Raw genomic sequence first — 24119 nt, 5'->3', positions numbered from 1 at the left:
GATGATAACACCATGTCGCAGTAATCAGTACGCACATAGTTGTATAGGAAAATCCAGATTGATAAGAATTCTTGGAGGAGAAAATATACCTGCATACGTATATGGCAAAAAAAATAATATTGTTTTAACGTTTTATTTGTACACACGAGTATAATCGGTGATTTCAATTGAGAGTTCTCTCCTCCACAGCGTCTTCGTCTAGAATCTTCCTGATGTTTTTAATTTTATTAGAGATTTCTCGACGCCGTTCAAAAGCCTGTCCGAGTTGTTTTCGTATTTTTTCAACGGCAGTAAATAGTCCAATAAATGCATTTACGTCATTGCCATACAGGTTTTCATTGATCGTATATTGTAATCGCTTTATAAAAGAATACTCACGTGGCAGGGTATATCGACCTTTCTTTGATTGCTCGTTAATAATTTCATAATCGGACAATATTGTTTGGTTATCAAGCTTATCAGATAATACAATTCCTGATTTTTTAATTTTGAAATCTCGGTTAATATATTATTGATGTCTTCGATATTCATATTCTTATAAAACATCTTATTTCTAAATAAAAAAAAATTATTTTACAAAATGAACCCTGCGTATCAATCCCGAGGTGTGTTAAGTATTAAACAGACAATTCGTCATGGCGACTTCGTCACGGTGACAAGGATTTATTTATATATGAAAATCGAATTCTGCGACCCGTCTTTTTTGAGATCGCTGTTTTAGTTATATTCTCTGCAACATCTCGAACTGAGGCTCTACAAATATCGAAATATTTTCCTGCCTCATTCATCGACTGAAATATTTTTTCCTCGTGCGTTGATGTATCAAACGATTTGACCCCCCTTGCTTGCTTTGAAAACTTACCAGTTTGGCCTTTTTTATTATTTTCACTCTGAGAGATGGCTTGCAGGTTTATAAGAGAATTATTTAGACAATCAGAATCAATGTGATCAATAACGAAACCATCCTCGATTGGCCCCTTAAACGCTTCATATACCACCCTGTGAACAAGATACTTCTTCTTTCCGGCACCAAACATCAAATACCCGTGATTATTTACGGTACCAACTGGTTTTTTTAGTCTGCGGTTTCTAACAACGCCGTCGCGAGATGCCTCGTAATTAACGAGCACAGGATGCGGCTGAAATTCTTGGTTCATTTGTATAATAATACTACTTGTCTAATTCATTATTTGGTTTAATTATAAACCTTGCAATGTAGTCCTGAGGAGTTTTGATGATTTTGTCCTTGACGGAGTCAGCGGTGGGGTCAATGACGGCATTTTTTATTCGTTTATCATAATAGCGTTTTAGTTCCCTGTATCGCTTTCCGCCACAATTGATACACAACTGTGATTTTCCTCTTACACCAACGTGGCAAACCAAGCACGGGAGGGGGCCAAGAGAACCATTACGAACGCTTTGTGAATGATACCCGCAGAATTCACCTCTACATGATTTATTGCACGGGGTTGTCGACCCAATCATCAACCATTTCCAGTGATTCATTATACTATATTCTTTCATTTAAATACGTGTTTTAATTATATGGAGGAGTTCGAAAGATTAGCAGCAATTAAGCCCTGGAAAAATATTAAGTTCAATCTCGATAGAGTCCTCAAGGACGCACCAAAAGCGTTAATAAACGATAGAACCCTGTTGAATAAAATACGCGATTGTATCAATGAATTCAAGCGTGATGGTGCATCTCATAGTTGGTCAACATTTCGAATTGATGGTGTTGTTGATGCTACCATGAACGACAACCGCGCAGCAACGATAATATCACAACTTGACGGTAAAAAGTATTTCTTCAGAGTAAAATTCATTGTCCGGGTGGAATCAGGTAATTGGATCATACGTGATAAATTTGAACCGGTTCTCAGCGACAAGAAATCAGTTATTGTTAGCCGCGACTCCAAGCCAGGGCTGTTAACCGGAGTTGACAGACCATACTATGAACGAGCGTATCCTGAAACAGCAGTTGTTTATGGAATATACCCGTTAAATAAGAAACCTGATATCGGAAAACTAGCGCCGATGAAACAGTCAACGGGGATAAATTGTGTAGCAGAACGAGTAATAGAGCATTTTACAAATGCGTGTCGAGGAAATAAACTGACCGATTTACGACGTAGCAAAATAAACCAATGGGAGGAGACAGTGCGCGAGCGAGGAGCAACCATCAGCGACATAGCGAAATTAGAAACGTCGCTGAGATTTCCAATAACCGTTACAACGATAACCGGTGAAGTATTATATGAATCAAAGTATAAATCAAATGGAGCCCCAATCAAAATTATTGATCATAACGAACACCCGTGGACGACCGCGGTCACAATATTTCCACGGGATAGAACAGTAAAGTATATCCCGGGGGAATTCCTGGGAGAGGATGGTTTTCTCGCGGAGAGGAAACTATTTGATGCTATTGCTTGTTTGTGTAAAAACGACCCTGTATCAGTGTGGTTACTTCGCAGCGCTGAAAACGATGCGGATACCTTTGATCAGTTTGTAAGACCAAACGGTGAATTATATCGCACTGAAGCGTTTCACAACAAGATGAAAAAAACCGCTATGGAATTTGAAGAGCATGATGAACAACTGCTAACAAATTGTTTTACGATTCCATCGGTTGCGGCTCATGTTGCAGCAAGGAAAAATGCGTGGAGACCAACGCGCAAGGAATTTCTACCGGATGTACAATCCAGTTGTTTGGAATACTATCACGGTGGACTATGGAACACTGAATACAACCGCGACGCTATGATTTCCGTTGATATGGTTGCCTGTTATCCAGCGAGTTTTCTCGGGTATGGATCCGCCGCTGGGTACTTTAAACGATTTGGACACCCCAGACATGAAATGACTCGTGTTGCTATTAATGGACCACTACCTGATTTTGATTTAACCGGATTCGCTCGCATAGTATCATTTGAATTCGCAGCAGGACTTCATCGCTGTTGTTATATTTGGATCGGTAGACACATGTCTGAAAAGAAGTGGCTTCCAATAGCGCTGCTACGGTTTGTGATTGATTGTAGCATGCTTGTATCGTTGATTGTCAGTGACGCGATTATATCATACCGGGCGCAGACTGAAGTCTGGTTACCAGAACCGGAGCGTCTAGATAGCATAATTGACGAATCCAGAAAACACATTGATGCCGACGAGGAATATATCATCGAATGGTCCAAAAAGATATTCAACCAACGAAACCGCGAGGCAAAAGATCTCGGTAGAAGAATAATCGGTAAGTTCACACAAGGTGGAAAAAACTGCGACTACAAACGATATTGCTCACGGCTGATTATAGATGACGCAGAATATGATTTCGTAATCAAGGACGCAGTGGCAAAAAATAGATACGTGAACTGCAAAACAGCTTTCTTGTCCAATGGAACAAGGTTGGGTACAGTTGTTACCTACAGCGATGGAGACAGCCCGGCATATCCACATTTGAGGGCGTCTATGCTGGGTTACGCCGCTATAAATTTATTCTCGATGATAAATAGATTTCCCGACACCGCGGTTAGAGTTGCGATTGATTCATTTTACATAGACGTAAAGTATAAGGGAAACATAGCCGAGTTTACTAGTCCGGACGAGAGTTGGGGTATATGGAGAATTAAAAATGAAATACGACGCGATTATTCCCCGTCAGCAGATGTCACCGTTGAAAATAATTACTTACGCGGTGATAATCTATCAGAATGGTCTAATGCACCACCGTGTTCTGATCCAATTTGTAGATATAAAACAGTTTATTTAAGCGGTTGTGGCGGGTCAGGAAAGACGACTCGGGCAATTGAATTATTTCTAACGCGGGCAAGTATAATCGTGCTTACACCGACCCATAGACTAGCGCGAGAGATAAAACAACGAAATGTTGACGCCGTTACTTATCACAGCTTTTTTCGATACAGCGGCGGTGAGTGGACTCCTGATCGAATGGGTGAAAAATTTATTCCTGAGGTTATCATCTGGGATGAGATATGTACTGTTTCGTTAGATGTTTTACAAATGTTTCTTGAGTGGTTGCTGCGCGCGAATACAGCGGTGATAATGTGCGGAGATCATGGCCAACCACCACCATTTGTCGGCGAGGGTCCACATGATTGGTTAAAGGGTTTTGTGGACTATTATGAAGAAACCGATACTGATTACCGAGCACTTGATGAACAACTGCGCGAGGTTAAAAAATTAATCAGATTACAGCCGGATAGAGTTCAATGTGAAATAATCCGCGAGGTGATTCCGGAAACGCCGTTAAATGAATTCTGGGAAACATGGAGACCAAACGATTTGATTGTAGCGAGTAGAAAGATAGTCAGAGACACACTTCAGCGGAAGTTGTTTGCGTTGCATAAGGAAAAGTTTCCAACGCGTCCAGTGCCGTTATGTTATAGACCCGCGAACACACGGCGGCAGAACACTGAAGTTGAAATCCCGGACCCGACAGCGTCAGGGACAAAAAAACAAATTCTTGTGCTGAATGATATTGTGCTCGTTGATATCAGCGTCGTCGAGGACGCGCTACGTGCTGATAAATCCCCGTGGACGCTAGGATACGCAACGACAATACATTCCTCGCAGGGATTGACTATCACGGATACAATTGTTTGGATGGTTGATAATCGCATCGAATGGTCAAATCTAGTCTATCTTGCAGTATCCAGAGTACGGAGAATGAATCAGCTTCGAACAATTGTTATTGACGAAGCCAGTGACAACGATGACATTATTGATGCTAGCGTCATTGATAGAAAGCTCTCGGGTTACCGCCAACAGGATAAAAAAAACAGCGGCGTTTTGATATTGATGCCGAATTAATAATTGCGTTACGACAACAACAGAATAATCACTGCGCGAGTTGCAATTGTGTAATACGCTGGCGTTATTCGGATAAAGACGCTCGCCAATTTACCGTGGACAGGATCGATAACAGTTTCGGTCATATCCGTGGTAATGTGAGGTTGACCTGTCTTGAGTGCAATAGACGCAACGGCGCTAGTTAAGACCACGCGGGGGCAATTGAGTATCGTCAGGTATCACTTGTAGTTGCTCGCGTGTAAACCCCCGCTGTGGGGCAGTTGAATCCAGTCTATAGATCGGTGGTCTACCAGTTGATCGTGTTATCGTTGATATGTTATGTGTGGTAACACTCCAAATAGGATCAGTAGTTCTTTTTTTACCGCCTTCAAGCTCTCCTGGTTCATACAGATATCTAACAGTGACATCGCCGAGAATCGGCTTGGAAACGCTATCTATTTTTGATCTTCCGGGTATATACTTTTTTTTAATCGCGTCGCTGGGCTTCATGTTGATTGCTCGGGTAATCTCGTTATTTAACGCTGCAATTACGCCTGGCAACCTTTTGACCCATTCACGAGATCGTTTTTCCTGGATGAATTCTTTCGCGTATTGATATCCAAATAACCGTTCAGCAAGAGTCCGATTGAATCGTTCAACAATTGCCTGATCACGATGTAGCGCAGTATGACCTCGTCGTGTCGCGACGCTATGATGTTTCAGCGTTGATAAAACAGCGCCGCGAAATTCATTGCCAGGATCAACTTGTAATAGATTTGGCCAGCGCAGAGGACCCCTTCGATAAATCCGCTCAAACGCATCGGCTACTTCAGTTGCTGACTTTGTTTTTAACGGCTCCGCTTGTTTGTATCGACTCGCAACATCAACTACGGTTAGCGCGTATTTGTAACCGTTGTCATGCGGCAGAAATAGTATATCAGCCTGATGAACTTCATTAGGTACGCTGACATCAAAGCGCGAAAAGTTGATTTGTTTAGGCGGTGGTAGATAGATTTGCCATATAGCCTGTTTGGATAACCAATTAGCCGCAACGGCCTTTGTTACCTTTGCAGCGCTTGCGAGTTTACCAATTGCGGCCTTCCCCTTCCAGTATCCCCTCGGAGAATAATAGATGGATTCCATGTTGTTATTATAAACGCTAGCGTTTTCAATTACCAGCGCGAGAAGCTCCGCTTCCAATCATTAATTTACCTTTCATAGCCGATTTTACCAACCATGAAGCCAATTTTTCTTTGAATGATTTATCAGGAATAGCATTTAACGCGTGAATTAATTTTACATCCGGGATATGACGCTGTTGCAGATCGCTACTTTTGTAGTAAGCAATATCATGAGCATGACACGCCTTATCGATAGCGTTTATTGGATACTCACCGGGTTTGGGCTGATTTTGATCATCGAGTCTGATATCTAATCGTGTTCCGGGGCCACAGTAGCTATATCCTGGGAGGTGCTTTTCTCCTGGATACTTTGCCCACGGTGTTCCGGGGAGTTTTGATAACTTGGCTGCAATATCACCTCCTCGCTTTTTTTTAAAGCATCCCCGGGTCTAATAGAAATAAATCTAAATTTCTTTGTACCGCATTGTACACACTTACCAGTAAGTGCCGATCTGTTATTTCTTGTTGTAACGGTTGTCATATCATTTGTGCCAGTACGCACTCTACACTTCACACAATATAAATCCATAATTTATGTATAGAGATATGAATATAATTGATTTTTCGGCGACTAAAACGAGAGAACCAGTTAAGCATGTTGCAGCGTTACCAAACTCGATCCGGATGATTATCATCGGACCATCTGGATCCGGCAAGACGCAATTGTTACTCAATTTAATAATGAGATGGATGAAGTGGGATAAGTTGTATTTAATCGCCCCTGGCGTGGATGGTCAACGATGCTACGAGGTGTTGAAAGATTTTAACGAGAATGCATCAGCGATCGCTGAAAAAAATGTTATTGAGTTTATTACAGATATCAATGATGCACCAGGTATTGATGATATTGATGGCGACGTTAACAATCTAGTCGTGTACGATGATGTTATGTTAGACAATCAAAAAAACCCAGCTAGGATATTTTCCAGAGGCAGGCATAAAAACACCGACGTGATATATGTCACTCAACGATACACTCAGATTCCAAAAGTAATCAGAGACAACTGTAATATTCTTGCTGTATTCAACGGCGTTGATACGCACACGCTACGAAATATTTGGCAGATATGGTGCGGCGGTGACATGGACTTTAATGGTTTTCGAAACTTTTTTAGTCATGCTCAGTCGACCCCACATGGATTTGTAACGATAAATTTACATGATCCTCGGACACGATATCGTATCGGACTTGACCAAATATTCGGTTAGTTGTAAATAATTTTCATTGTAAATAGCCCCTTAGCAGCAGGGGGGCAATGACATCGACGCGGTCGTCGCGCTTTTTACCCGACGCTGACAACACTGGGATCGCTGAGTGCAGAAAGTATTAATTAAACCAAATGACGATTGGACGACCCCCGACGACGACGTCGTTTTTTTTTTACCGGGCGCTGACGACACCGGATCCGCTGAGTGCAGAAAGTATTAATAAAGCAAAATGACGATTGGACAAAATGTCGGATTCGCCCCCCCCCTGCTGCTACACATCTATTATATGTGGAAAAATGTAAGAGTAAAGTCCGATTATTATATCTGTGTAATTATTTTTCATGGAAGAATTTTTTATATGCTTTAAAATCGAGAGAGAACTCATTCATCGTCATGTCAGTGAGGCCGCATGACCAACCGTAGCTGCCATTTCCCATACTCAAAATTTACATGTTTTTCGCCTGCGTCTACATCACTAAGTCATCTAAATTTGATAATTTATAAAAACTAATTGCTGCCTATATAATATCAGAGCCTTTACCTAAGTTATTGAATCTTTCATAGTTGTGATTCTAACCATGAAAACTTTGTAAGTACTGAATGAAATCCTGCCTGTGAACTGTTAAGCAATGTAGTGTATGTTACGTTTAACAGCAATTTTAACAATTTTACATTTTTGGTACATATATGTGGAAAATTTTTAGAGTAAAGTCCGATTGTTATAGCTGTGTAATTATTTTTCACGAAAGAATTTTTTATGTGCTTTAAAATTGAGAGAGAACTCGTTCACCGTCATGTTAGTGAGGCCGCGTGACCAACCATAGCTGCCATTTCTGATACTCGAAATTTACAAGGCTTTTGTGTGCGTCTTCATCACTAAGTCATCTGAATTTGATAATTTATAAAACTAATTGCTGCCAACATCAATATCAGAGCCTTTACCTAAGTTATTAAATTTTTCATGGTTTTGATTCTAATCGTGAAAACTTCATATGTACTGAATGAAATCTGCTGCCACCATTTTGGAGAGGGGAGATTATGACCCAGTTACTTTAAATAGCAGATATCGACCAGTGCATAAATAGCGACCACGTGATCTGACGTAATTGTCATTCGCAGAAATGAATGTAGTATCTAATAGGGGGGTTTTCCCCGAAGGTGGCGCTATGAAAACCAGCTCAAAATGGCTGATGTTTACAGCAGGCATCAAAAGGTGCTTCCATGCGAATCTTGTAGAGGTGTCAAAAGGCGCTTCAATGCGAATAGAGTAGAGGCGTCCAAAGACGCTTGCATGAGGTAAAGGGTTAAATGAAAAATTCTCAAATGTACCCCTCATATGTGGACATGTTTACAGATAGAAATTTCACAAATATTTTTTGATTTCTAAATCCACCATTGTTTCAGCATTCTGATAAATAACTTGAATCCATACAAAGGAGAAAGTAATGCAAGCATCATTAGATGTTAGCTTTTGTCACATGGATAATTGCTGGTTATTATTAACACTGATAATTATCAAGATGACATAAATGTAACTGTTGAGAAGCACAGTATTGTTCAGCTCAAGTCAGTGTGACATTCAATCACCAGGTTGTAAAATGGTATGACGGCCATTGTGGCTTCTCTCTCAAACATTACAAAAATATACTTGAAAGGGTACCAGACTAAAAGCATTTAATCACGTGACAAGCTCAGTTCCTTTGCAAACACTGAACATCTTGTGTCATAGCTATAAATTGTAATTGAAGGAATAGGTTGTTGCAGAAAGTGCACAATGTCATCAGATATAGTACACTGTCTAGAAGAAAAAGTGAAAGTGATTCACCTAAATTAAAAGGGGGAGAGTCTTTTGATGTCAGAAATATTCAAATAAATGGTGTCAATATACATTCTGCTGTTATGTATATTTAATTTAAATTGTTTGTGTTAGTTTTAAAAATTTTTAAATTTCATTACATGTTATTGTGATGTAACATTGTTTGCTGGACTTAACCTTGTCCAAAATTGAGTTAATTTCTGCTTGACTTGATTGACATTTTTTTTTATTTCATTTATGTAAACAACTAAAAATAACATCATTATACTCTTTGTATATGAGCTTATTAACCAATATATTATTCAGGTAAACAAGAAGTGGTTAATATGTTGATCAGGGTCAGGGTTTTGGAGATTCCCATGTGAAGTTTATAACTTATTGTGTTGTAAGCAAACAAGGCTCATTAAGACCATTCTAGAAGGTTATTTTCCATTAGGTAATGGTTGTTTTTAGAAAATGCTGATGTGACCTGAGGTCAAGCAGAGAACTATATTATCTTGTGACTAAGGATTTTACCAGTTGTGCTTTAACATCTAGCACTTTAATCTGTATTATGTTGTGACCAGTTTGGGCCAAATTTTACTTTCTTTAAATTATTGAATTCAAGTGATTATTTTCTCTGGAAATACAAAAGTGCTCTGACAAAATTCTTGGATAATGACATTCATTGCAATTTATACTGAATTCAAACTTGGAATAATATTTCCATGATTCTACAAGAGACTATTGACACATTAGTACTTCGTAGGCTATACAGACATGTCATTGCCTTCAATTTTAAATCTCTTCAGGACTTGAATTGAGTTTTATTCAGGACTTTTTATTACTAGGACTTGTGTCTAATTCTTGGATTACAATTTGGATTTATTTTGCAATACCGTAAAAAAAAAATTCTAATTTTTCACTTTGTGTTCTAGGGAAATAAATTCTTTTGTAAAATTTTACAAGGCTTATTGTCTTCACTCTTTTCTTTTACTTATTTTAAGAGCATAGACTTGTAACACTGCTGCAAACCTTCAAAATATTCCAGTTTGTTTACCATACAGACTCGCTTATAAGTGGAGGCAAACTGCAAACAACAGAGATCCAGATCTGTTGTAGCATAAAGTGCCTATGGGTCAAGGTCTCTGTTTTTTTTTCTTCTATGATTACTCCTTACAAACTGCCCAGACTCACATCTCCCAGTGCATTATGTGACAGCAGATGTGGGTCAGTGCAGTTGCATTTGGACTTTTCTTATAGGCAAGTATATAGAGTAAGTCCAGGCTATATGAAAACCAGAAGAGCTTGTTTCAGATGCCAAATCAGAATGTTTAGTTTTCCTCTATAATGTACAAAGGCTTTCCCCTATAATGTACAAAGGCTTTCCTCTATAATATTCAAAGGCTTTCACATACTTTAGTATTTCTCTATAATGGGGAATATAGTGTCCAGTGGGTGCATTTGTTTTACATTTGTTATGAGTGTGATTTTTTGACAGAATGATGCCCATGCCATATTCTGTAGAAGGGAGAAAACTAATGTTTTTCATGTCTGTCTCACTGTTCACAAACATGTCTTACATCCAGTAAATCAAAATTATGTTTCAGATTTGTAACTTTTAAAGGCCCTAATGGTCTGAAACAAAATTTGGACTAAGTTTGGTTTCAAGAAGACCTGATTTTCACATTTGTCTTTTAAACTTTGACTTAATCATGTGTTATGTACATTTAATTTGTATTGTTTGTTGGCTTTTATTCATGATTATATGCTATGTATATTTAATTTGTATTGTGTAATTGACTTTTGTCCATATTTGTGGGTAGGAGTTGGACCTACCCGACTAATGCCTTTTAAAAAAAATAATTAACATATTGCATAGCTAATATTTGTCTATAACTGTAGATTGTACATTAAGAAAACTATTATTTGTTGGTAAACATGTTTACCTCAGTTTGAATTGAGGACATTGATATACCCCTTGAGAATTCCTGGTATACCTGCAGTTTGGCATGTTCTTTACTAAATTTTTAGTAAGTGACCTGACCTTGTTTACAACTTTGAATATTCAGAAAATGAATTTGATGAGAAAATGACCCTCATCCAGGTTCTCTTATTGTGTCTTAGTGTTTTTATATAAGGTAAAAAAATTGAACATAAATTCTTCATTCTTTATCTTAACATCAGTTTTAGTGAAATATATTGTAGTTGTGTTCAGTTTTAATTTGAGAGGATTTATTTATTTAAATTATTCATTGGAATTACAAAGTGGTCATTAATAATTTTTGAACTAAATAACTAGTTTTGGATTATTGTCAATTCATTCAAGGATATTGTGAATTGAATCAATGTGATACATCAAGACTGCTAAGCACATCAACACTTTCAGGCTATAGGTACATCACACACTTTCATGATTGCAATTCATTCAGAACACCATTGGAATTCATTTATAATACTCTAGACTTCTGGACTTGTGACATACCTTTTAGAACTATTTGGGATTTAATTCACAATACTGTAATTAAAAAAAAATTCACTTTTCTATTCCAGGGAAATAAATTAGTTGTTGAATTTTCCATAACCCATTGGTTTTAGCTCTTTTATATTACTTAGTTTAAGACTATAGAGTCATAACACATGGTTCTATTGACTTTCATGTTTGCCCTTGCCCCTTAATTAGAGTTTCTTTAATTATTCCACATTCATTGGAATGTGTCGTCTAGACACATTTCTAGTTTTTGTTAAGTAAGGACATTATTTTACATCTAGAAATTCATAACAGATAGGTTTTTGATACTGAAGGAGCAAACATGTTCTGTTTAATTTAGAGCTGAATCTTCCCCTTCTACTCCTCATAACACTAAGGCTAATACTGTTATTTGTTTACATAAATAGTAATATTAACAAAATTATTTATTCAGGGTGACCGTGGCAAGACCAGGGAGACACTGGCAAAGTTGGATCAGTCTATCACAATTCTGGAAAAGCAGTTGGAGGAAAATAAGAAACAAGTTGATAAAATTCTAGCTGCTGAAATTAAGTCCAGGTAAAAGAAAAGAACGAAAAAGTACTTGCTGCTTTGTCACAAACCTCTCTAAGCAGAACAATTACATTACAAATCAAAACATTTTAAAACAGTTTGAATTTTATCAGATTAAATTGAATTCTTCATTGTGAATGCTTACCATTATTTCTTTAAACAGAATGACATTTGAGTTTTTGTTGTAACATATCATGGTATGGCATTTATCTGTCCATCAATTTAAGTCCTTTTGACTGTCTAGTTTTGACACAGCAACTTTAAGTTGATATCATGAATCATGACCAGACTTCATGAATGGCTTGCACTTCCAATAACAATGACACTTGGTTTTGGGTTCAAAAAATAAATGGTCAATGTCACTGAATTAGTTGAAATAAATGATTTCTACACATAGATCTGGTACCTTGACCAGACTTGGTGGTTAGTTTGCACTATGGGTAGGAAAGATACCTATTGATTTTGGAGGAAAAAAAGTTAAGGTTACAGATAAAAATGGTTTCTACACTGTTGAATTTTAGAGTATACACTTGAATGAAACATTGTTAATGGCTTGCTCATGGGACTAGAAATAAATATATAAGATTGAAAAATCAAATGTTAAGATCACACTAAAATGAATGGGAATAATTTATATAAAATAGCTTTAATTACACAACATAATGACGCTAAACTTTGAGGAGGCTTGCTTATTTGGGAAGGAAATAAGCCACAGATGTTAGTCTAGACAGCCTAAAGAAGAGGAACACAATGACCCAATTAAAAAGCATTAGATTCTTTGTGATAACTATTGTTTAACACCATCTTCTTGGAACAATGTTAAAAATTATTTGCATTTTGATTACCATAGGAAACTATTGATCATACTTTTAAAGATTGGAGTTACTGTGATCCAAAGGTCAGTGCTGTCTGTTGTCGGTTATGCTTTTTTAGTGTCTTTGCACAGAAACTATAAAACATGTAGCAGATGTATAATGTACCATACAGGGTATTCTTGTTTTTGTTAGCTGATAAATTTAAAGGTTTGTGTTAGCAGCTGTCACTATTTACACACTTATAATGTAGGTGTCATAGAGGTTGAACTACATTTGCTGTTTTTACTGTATATGATGGGACACCATATTTGTTGGGACACCATAAATAATTTTTAAAGTAATTTTTGTATGCACTCTATGTTCTGGGACATTGTTTTTTTGGAGTTGTAAGTTGTGGGACACCTTTTAAACCATTTGAAAATTACATGTTGGAAAATGCACTCCAATTGAAATTTTATTTTTTTTAAAAAATTGTGTACTTGAGATAAAACTCTTTAATCTGATGCTGCATCATCTCATCAACCCATCCTTCTCCTGCACATGTATGATCCAATTTTTTGGTGCATGAATATATTTTTTTCTCATGTCATGAAAAATTATTGTTGGAGGCAACATATATCCTGAAGTGAAAACTGCAAATACTGAAGTCAGATTTTGTTTTGTTTTTAAATCTGCGGCAGTCATGTTAATTCTCACACTTTGAACCCCCATCTAATCAACAGTGCATCCAGGAATTTCATCCATGTTAATGATCATATTGTTGGCGAAATCATCTTCTCTTCTGGCCTTCATGAACTCATCAAACTATTTTATTTTCTCCAAATCCTCTGGGCGATGCTGAGTTATCAATGAGCATGTACAAAGTACTACTCTTTATCGACTTATTTTCAAAATTCACAGTGAAAAGGAACCAAAGTTAACTTCCTCATGTCGGCCAACTTTGTATATAAAAAAAACATAATATGCACACTTAAAAGAATCAAAAGTTGGCTTCTGAGATTGAATTGCTTTGTAATAAATAAACTTTTATATTAATCCTTTAAAAGAAATGACCTTAAAAGTATCCAAAGTTGGCTTCTGAGGTCAGCTTGTGTTGTAATAAAAATAACATTTGTCAGCAGCAGGGAAGTTCTACAGACCAGACCCCCAGACCAAAATAAAGCTTCCTACGAGAACTTTCTCCGTAGAAGCCTCAGATTTCAAAAATAAGCCTTCCTGCGAGAATTAATTTGCGTAAATTCGTCACAGATTGCAATTTTTGTGTGCAAAAATCATTGATTTTGGACAACGATTTTAGGGGGGGGGGGAATTTATTCTGGTGTCGATGAAGTTTGCAAAGTTTGGCTGCAAGTCTCATGAATAAAATTGATCAAGACCGATTCGATATCTACTACGCGGATCATGAAGATTAATCGTGATAAAACCATGCGGTGTTGCCTGGGCGCGGCTGAAGAAATTTTTAAATTTGTTTATGTCCATATCGCCGTTGCACCAAGTCTGATGAATATTTCTCAGCGTGTGAGTATCGACGCCATTGAAAACCGACAAAATGTTACAATTGTCCCTAATTACCTTTGGAATTTGTGTATATCGCTGCGTCACGTAAATAACATCGGTGTTCTTGTGTCGGCCACGCGAGAATATCCTAGCCGGATTAGTTTGCTTATCCAGCATAACATCATCGAAAACAACAAGATTATTAACATCGCCATCTAAATTTTCCACGGATGGGGTTTCATTGATGTCTGTGATGAATTCAATTGTGCCTTCGTCGGTATTGTCGCTAAATTCTTTTAGTACCTGATAGCAACGCTGATCATCAACGGACGGTGCAACCAAATACAATTTGTCCCATTTTAGCCATCGCATTATCAAATTTAGCAACAATTGAGTTTTTCCAGAACCGGACGGGCCGATAATTATCATCCTAATCGAATTTGGTAACACCGCGTTGTGTTTCGCTTGCTCGCGTTTCTTCGTGGCGGAAAAATCAATTACATTCATGTTACTAGAATATTATGGATCTATATTGTGTTAAGTGTCGCACGCGCACAGCTACGATAAATCCAACCGAAATCGTCACACGCAATAACAGGAACGCAATTGCAGGAGAATGCGAAGTTTGTAAAACACGCAAGTTCAAATTTGTAAAAAAAAAAATAGAAGAACCGGAGGAGACATTGCCGCCTCCATGAAAAATCTACCTGGCTTGCCCTGGGCGAAATATCCCGGAGAAAAGCATCTGCCAGGATACAATTACTGCGGACCCGGCACGAGGCTCGATATAAGACTCAACAATAATAATCAACCAAATCCCGGCGAAGATCCAGTAAACGCCATCGATAACGCGTGTTACTATCACGATCTTGCGTATCGTAGCGGGGATTTACAACAAAGACATCTCGCTGATATTAGGCTAATTCATGCAATAGACGCGATTCCTGACAAAAGTTTCAAAGAAAAATTGGCAACCTGGTTGATAAAAGGCGCGATGAAAGGTAAATTAGTATTCGGCGCTGGTAAATAATAATGGAGCAAATATATTATTCTCCGCGAGGATTCTGGCGAGGAAAATCAGCAATAGCCAAACTTGCCAAAGCCGCTAAAGTAAAACAGTCCGTTGCTGAATCGTGGCTATCGAAACAGGCAGTCTGGCAAATTTATCTTCCTCCACCTAAGAAAATATCATATGCGAGTTTCTCTGTCAGCGTCCCTAATGAAGTCCATCAGGCTGATTTAATGTTTCTTCCTTACGATACCGTCGACGGAGTCACATACAAGTATGTGTTGACGGTTGTTGATATCGCTAGCAGATACAAGGAAGCGGAACCGTTATCGAATAAAACAGCAACGGAGATCGCTAAGGCGTTTAGCGAAATTTATTCACGATCTCCATTAACATGGCCGAAGCTTCTCCAGGTTGATCCAGGTCGAGAATTTCTTGGCGCGGTTACTTCACTGATGAAAAAGAATAATGTTAAAATCCGTCGCGGTATTGTAGGTGTTCATCACAATCAAGCTATCGTTGAGAGATTCAACAAAACGCTCGCAGAACGATTATTCGGATATCAGTACGCGCGTGAATTTATTCAAGATAATCGATCTCATGATTGGGTATCGAGGTTGCCTCATGTGATTAACGCACTAAATAACGAGACAACGAGAACAATAGCAATGAAACCCGCAATTGCAATTACAAAAACAAATATACCCCTAAAGCGAGATTCCGCAATTCCGCCTGTATTAGGTAGCGTCACTGTCCGGAACTTATATAAAGAAGGCGAGGCCGAAGGAGGAAGAAAAAGAGCAACTGATCCAAATTGGAGCGTTACAACACACAAAATATCAGCCGTAACAAGATCATCGGGAAGACCGGCAATTTATTTCCTAGATTCACTAGCGCCACAACGCGGATTTACCAAGGAGGAATTACAAATAATACCGAAAGATACTCAACTACCGCCAGCGTCATTAATGTGAAACCGAATTCTACCTAACTGAGATAATTTTCTTACTCTTGACACGGCTAAATACACTAGATTTGACCAGGAAATTCTATCATCGACGATCCAAACTTGGCCATCCACGGTTAATCCCTGCGATGAGTGTATCGTTGTTGCGTAGCCTAGTTTCCATGGTGATCTTTCTGCGTTTATCGCGTCATTGACAAGATTAATATCAACGAGAATAATATCATTCAAGACTAAGATCTTTTCCTCTCCACATGGTAAAGTAACACTGATATTTTGTTTCCTGGTATCAGCGGGCCTGTAACACAACGGCACCTGTAATGTTGGAAATTTCTCGCAATGAAACTTGAATAACATTTCCTGAATAACATCGCGAACAATTTTCCTACTAGCAACAATCAAATGATCGGGACGCCACAAATTTAGAAAAATATCCATCGGAGTCTCGTCGATTATTTTTCTCATCACATCGCATTGAATTTTATTCGGTTGTAATCGAATTAATTTCTTAAATTTAGTCAGTAAAATATCATCGGATCTATAATCGGCGTTGATTTCCTCATAATAGTCAACAAAGTTCCTGAGCCATTCGTGAGGAGATTCTCCATCAATAGGATCAGGCTGGCCATGATCGCCGCACATTATCACGGCTGTATTTTTCTCCTCCAGCCAGGTTAGGAACGATTTTAATACAACTAAATTTACTGTGCAAATTTCATCAAATATTATAATTCTGTTGATATATTTATTTCCCATGCGAGCCGAATCCCATAATCCACCGCTGTATTTGAAATAACTGTGATACGTACCAGAATCAACGCCGCGTTGCCTTATTTCTCGCGCTAATCTGTGAGTTGGAGTCAACACGATCATATCAGATTTCGCAAATAAATTTATCGCTCGTGTTGTTTTACCACTACCACCAGGACCATTCATGTAAACGAATTTGTTACGTGAAATCGGGTCAAATGCGGATGCAGCCGTCGATATTTCCTCAAATTTATCTCGATGAAATTTATCGCAATCTTCGACATCGGCGTCCTCACAGTAATCTAGGATATCTTCGTTTTTTATCCTCCAAGTGCCCCAAGAGCCATCGGAGATTAAATTCTCCAGCCTATACTGATATTTCTTATCGATATAAAACGAGTCCGTTGCGACCCTTACCGCGATATCAGAAAATTTATTTATCATCGACAGTAAATTTATACTCACATAAGCGAGCATCGATGATCTCAAATGCGTATACTGCGCTGATTCTCCATCGAGATAGCTAATTACGGTACCCAACTTTACTCCGTCAATGATAATATTTTCTCTGTTGCAGAATATTCCTCGCGATACCGTATCGGCAATAATAAAGTCCATTTCGGCGTCGTTGATAAATAACCTAGCGTGTCGGTGTTTATGATCAACGGATCCTCCTTGAGTAAATTTGCCAATTATTTTTCTTCCAATATCTTTCGCGTTTTCACAGTCCGTCGGTAGCCACACCTTAGTTTGTTTTCTATACGATATAATTGCCTCGCTCACTGTCAACGATACTAACATTGACGAATCTAGCATATATCTCAACAACACTATAGGGACCCATCTGCGTTGAGATAAATGCCGACCAAACCAAATATAACAAATTTTATGTAAATTTTCAGCAAGCTCGAATGAAGTGACACAAGCGAATCCGGTCATGACAAAATCAGGTAACGGTCCGTTAATTGCTACCCTTGTCATTTCGTTGGTGGGATGGCCAAATTTAGCAAAATAATCCGCACAATCGCCATATCCAAGGAAACTTCCAGGATAGCACGCGCTCATATCAACGGAGATCATATCTTCGAAGTAATATTTGGTATTCCACAATCCGCCATGGCCGTATTCGATACAGCTAAGTTGAATATCAGTGAGAAATTCATTTTTTGTAGGTTTCCACGAATTTCTTTCTCTGGCAGCGTGAGCGGCAACAGACTGAACAGTAAAGCAATTCGTTAATAACTGATCAGGATTTGACGAATATTTCACCGCGATATTTTTCATAGATTCATGTAATTTTTCATCTCGGTAAATATCTCCGCGCGGCAATATAAACTGATCATACTTTTCTTCGCTCGAGAATAACCAAACCGATATTGGATCAGATGCGGCTAATATTTTGATATATCGGAACATGGCATCGGAATTATCCTTTGCATCATCAACAGGATAAAATTTAACAGCACGATTTCGCGGGAATATCATTACCGACTGCGACCACGCATGTGAATTATGATCAACAATCTCGATTGGTACTCCTCGAGATCTATACGGCGACGAATATAATATTTCTCCCGATAGCGTTTTCACCGTGATAGGAAATTTAAGTTTCTTGCTCAACACAGCAACATCGTCAATCGATGCGCCATCAACAACAGTCTTCGCCCACGCGTTAATTTTATCCAACCTCAATTGTGTCAATCCAGATCCACGACGAGCGTTTTTCATATGCTCGATAACGCGCTCGGCAACGCAATTTATCATCGGTGATTCTTTCATCGCAGGTAGATTTTTCATGTCAGGATTATTATTTAGCCGATAAATTCCATAAACATCAGCGCTAGATGGATACGCCCTAGCATAATAAGGACCGTCAATTCCCAATAATAATCCTGGCTTCGAATTTTTATCAAGAACGACGTTTTTCTTACCGCCACGCACGGGATCTCGTTTATCGCGAATAATCCAAGTGTCGTCAGGCATTTGTGCAATAAATTTTATTCCAAAGATAAATCGTTCTTCCTTGTGTTCGAATTTTATGTGCTCGATTATCTTCTTGGCTCGCTCCAGATTCATCGTAGCATCAACAAAGTTAGTTTTCCATGTCGACCAAGTGTGAACCGCTCCATCATCGAAGAATTCCTTCTTGGCGCGATCAACCTCAGGAATGATATATTCTGCCTCATCAAGATCAAATGTATCCATTATTATATTTTAGACAAATGTTTAAATTATATAATGCAATGCAAATGGATACCAATCGGATCAACAAAATTATGCGACAAATCCTGCAGAGGCGAATATTGTGGCGCTCACATATATGCAATTCGACGAGGCAGTAAAGGACCACAGAGGTGTTTAGTTTGTCAAGTTGGCACGCGAGGAAAAACTCGATTATGTTTATCCTGTGGAGGGAAAAATTATCGGGAATTGCTCAGATATTACAAAAAGAAATCTTCCTCGGTGATAACATGCGAAGAAGATTATATTAATCGATTCAAGGCAAATTATGATTTAAACAAATGGAATATTGTATATGGAAATGAAATCGACGATTCCTGCAATGAAAATCACGCACGAGTATAGATCTCATCCTACGATCGAGGGATACGAAGCATCATCGGATGGTATTGTCAGATATATCAAAACAAAGAATCCTGTTGGTAATTTTGATAAATTTGGTTATCTTAAATTTACAATCAATAAAAATAATAAAAGAAGATGCGCAAAGTACTTCAACCATAGATTCATATACGAATGTTATCACGGACCAATAGAGATTGGACTTGTTATCGATCACATCGACGGAAATAAACTCAACAATAAACTTTCCAATCTCCGAGCGGTTACACAAAGTGAAAATTGTAGATCCGGCAATACCGGTGGCGCACGATCAGCTAAGTCGGTCAAATCGGTAAATCAAGCAACAGGCGAGGAATTTGCATTTGAGTCAATGAGGGCCGCTGCGAAATATTATAATATTAATACAGCCTCGGTGCAGCGAGTGGCAGGGGGGATTCAACATGCGACGTTTTCCTACAATCTCGGTGAATGGATCAAATTCTCCTATATACCAATAATATTCGATTCGGAAAGCGACGAAGAATAATTGAATATTACAGAATTAATATAACATGAATGAACAAACCATAAGCAATATTATCGAAGCCATCGATGATCTAAGGAAAAAAATAAATCTTCCCTCGGAGTTGGACACGAATAAAATTCGATCCGAATTCGAGACGATTGTTCAGGGGAAACTTGAATATAAATACACGCTACCATCCGAATACAAATTAATAAAGAAAATCCAAATTGCGATGTATCAGTCGTTAGCTACAGTCAGCGATGATCAAATTGAGGATTTTGTTAAATTATCGACGCTGGTTGAAAAAGCTAGATTGATTTTATCCGACGAATATGAATCAAGAAAAATTACAAGCTCGCGCATCAGACAACTGAAAAAGCTTGTCGATGAGAACAAGGCCAAGGAAATATCCTCCTGAAGAAATTCCGCAAACAACAAAAAAAAAACAAAAATTAAAAAAATATATTAATTTTAAAAAAATTCCCTGGATTTTATTTATTTTTTTTGGCCTGTTTTCCCTGGAGGACGGATTTACGATTTCACCAGCAGATTGATACTAACAGTTTCCCCGCGTATATCAAGCAAATTTCCTTTCTGATCCGTCAGTTTGAAATTTATCCTTGACAATAATCGATTATGACATCGCAGGTAAAATGGATTCACTGGCTCTTTTATTATCAAATAACCAGGAGAGGCGCTAGGTGAAAACGAATACAAGATAAAACCCTGCTGCGCTTGATTTGACTCTGACGAATCAACATTGTAGCTGCCTTCGACAACATCCGCGTGAAGATAAATCGCGATAACTTCCGTTATATTAACGATACCTGGCGAGATATGCCGCCCGCCTTTGTTCGGATCATTATCGTGTCTGAGAAACAGCGCTAATTGTTTTTTCTCTGCCCACGCGGCATGTAATTTTGGAAATAACTCATCGATGGTATCAGTGACGGATTTTCTTAGTTTATCAACGTCATAACCGGGAAATTTGAAATTTGGTAGCGTTTCCTCGGTTAATTTATGTAATTCCATGAATTTTTTCTTATTGCCTGAATTTTTGATCAATGTAAATTTGGTAATAGGAAGAATATAATCGCCGATTGATATATCGTCGACTATCGCCTGAATAAACATTTTATGATAATATTCAAGATCGTTCGCAATTCGATTCAAGCGTCTCACGTGCCTTGGGAGTAAATCACACCAGCCTGTTTTATTTTCGATACATTCATTGAAAAATGATCGAAAATAAGAAAGTAACATTTTATGTACTCTATTAAATTCACTGATGGTTTTTTTTACATAATCGCCGTCTATTGGGGTTATTATAATTTTTTTATATTCACCAATATCTATCACTGTATCCGCGGGTGGGATTTTGGGAAGAACCAACCATGAAACATTTTCCACCTTAAAATTAAAAGAAAACACAATACGATCAAGTTTATGTTGCTCCATGAGATCAACGGCCTTATTGATTATATCAAAGCCAAGTACAGATCCCGAAGCCTCGTCGGTGACAAAGTCGGATTTTTTTGGTTCTAATGTACTTGGTAAATCCAACGAGGTAAACCCGGGAGTTGTATCATCTGATGTTTCCGCAGGAGGAATTTCGGGCCAACCTAATATGGTCCTAATCGATGATTGGTAAATATCAACAATATACGGCGATTTCACCTCTATCATCGATGATAGCGTTGGTTCGTGCGCAGATATTTTTATTCCCGGAGTAGCATCGCCGGTTATATTTGATATTCTGGTAGTAAATTCCTTATCCAGCTGATCAATTTCGTAACTGCCTGTTGGTATACCGACATATATCCAATCTGGCGTTCCATCGGGTTTGATTTTGTTGGCAAAAACAAGCGAATTATTCGATGATAATCTGCCAAATGATGTCGATCTAACATTAGGCCAGCTGTTATAGACACGCAATTGCGTTAACGCAATTTCTTTGACGCTGATTGGTGTTGGAAAATTGATGCTAAATTCAGGCTTAGTTGAGCTTAACGATATTAACGTCGTTGTCAGCGGTGTCGTGTTTGTCACTATCTGGGCTAGCTCGGACATTATTAATATTCATTTGTTCAATCTCGGAGTAAATACCGATCATTGCCGAAAATTCTGGATCGGAGATAACGCCATCGTTGAGACTCTCCGAAAGCAGCGATGATAATCTCGAATACGCGTCGTTGACCTTGGATAGTTTATTCTTGTACAATGATAACTTTTCACTCGTGCACGAGGAGATTTTTTTTGCGATGATATTGAGAACACCAGCGATTGTTGTTGTCGACGAGATTATTATCGTTGCAACGATTGGCGCTATTGTTGTTACCGCGGATAAAATTATTGCAGCACCAGCGACTACCGCGGATACCGCGTACACGGCGACGTCAATGATAACTAATCTACGCTGATATTTCTTTATTTTTGTTTGATACTCGTCGAGGAGTTTTTTTAGCGAATCCTGCCATGACCTCGCCTGATTGTAACGGTAGTCAGATGCGGTCATTTATTAATCTACGATAACAATTACGGATAATATGGCGTATGTTCGTATAAAAATTCGAAAATTACAGAATAATACACTGATCTCATGGTGGTTCTGTCTGGCGGTTCTAGCGTGAATGTTGTTTTGCTATATTCACTTAACGAAATAATAATAAAAAATCCAGGGCAGAGTTCATAAATTTTATTATTCTGATCCGGTTGTACCTTAAATTTTATATCGGAGATAATATGTACTCGATATGTGCCAGCAATTGGCGCGGTAAAGCTAAATGTGTTATTCTCGGGTGTCCAGATAAAATCATTTATGGTTAACACAAATGTTAGATTGTATCGCAAAATTCTGTCTATCAATTTATTTGTCACATATAATTTCTCCAATCTTGGGATATCCAACGATGATATTTTTGTGTTAATATCGTTAATTTTTTTAGTCGCATTGATAAGATCCCCGCTCAATTTTGATACTTCACCGAGGTAAATGAATCCGTCGACCTTTTCATTCACTAATGCGCGTACCACGTTAATTTCATCGTTAATTTTAGTAATATCCTCGTCGATTTTTCTTGTTTTCTCACTGAGGTCGTTATGTGATGTTCTATCAGTTTTTTGAAATATTAATGCGCGTGCCGATTCAATATCTTTGTTGATTTGGGCGATATCTTCGTTGATTTTCTTTGTTTTCTCGATGAGGTCGTCGATTGATGTTTTATCGATTTTCTGACCCATCGCGGTATTTATTTTGGTAATATCTTCGTTTATTTTCTTTGTTTTCTCGATGAGATCGTTGTGTGATGTTCTATCGGCTTTTTGAAATATTAATGCACGTGCCGATTCAATCTCTCTGTTGATTTGGGCAATATCTTCGTTTATTTTTCTTGTTTTCTCGATGAGATCGCTGTGTGTTGTTGAGGAAGTTTCGATGAATTTTTTTATATCCTCGTCGAGTTTTTTATTGAGATTTTTTGATGTATCGTCTAGTTTTTTAAGATCGTTAGTTAGCTTGGTAAATCTTTTTATCATTCTGTCCTGAAGATCGTCGTGTAATGCTTTATCGGCCTTTAGAAGCATCGCCGCTGATAGCTCTTTGTCGGATTTTTCCACATCCGCGATATTGGCCTTTAGTGGTAATACCGCGATAATATCAGTAATATCAGCAATAGATTTTAATACCATCTCCGATTGGCGAGTAAACTGACTGATATGATCGCGGTATTCGTCTCGCTTGATTATATCAGTTATTTTGACGTTGCTGGTTTGTAATCTTCCTTCGGTATTTTGAAAAACAGCAACTTCGCCAGGATCCACCTCTGACAGCGATAGAAGATTGTTAATATCGCTCTTGGTTGCGAACTTTGATAGATCGACGTCAGTCACTTCTGCCTTTTCCTTCCTGTAGATAAATCTACCGTAAATATCAACCATGATATTTATCTACGGCGTATTCA

At 38.1% G+C, this 24119-nt stretch overlaps 1 protein-coding gene across 8 annotated transcripts in view; it reads left to right on the top strand.

The window, feature by feature from the left end:
- Window positions 1-24119, top strand: part of LOC149805869 (coiled-coil domain-containing protein 154-like) — a 170542-nt gene that overhangs the window by 78282 nt on the left and 68141 nt on the right. For all 8 annotated transcript variants that reach the window (XM_089950597.1, XM_089950595.1, XM_089950591.1 and 5 more), the window contains one exon: window positions 11919-12043. In XM_089950597.1, coding sequence (XP_089806723.1) covers window positions 11919-12043 — 125 coding nt within the window. The remainder of the gene's footprint in view (window positions 1-11918; window positions 12044-24119) is intronic.

This window comes from Sinohyriopsis cumingii, chromosome 2 (assembly GCF_028554795.1).
Source record: "Sinohyriopsis cumingii isolate HCF-2022 chromosome 2, ASM2855479v2, whole genome shotgun sequence".
NCBI lineage: Eukaryota > Metazoa > Mollusca > Bivalvia > Unionida > Unionidae > Sinohyriopsis > Sinohyriopsis cumingii.
This window is presented reverse-complemented; position numbering and strand designations above follow the sequence as displayed.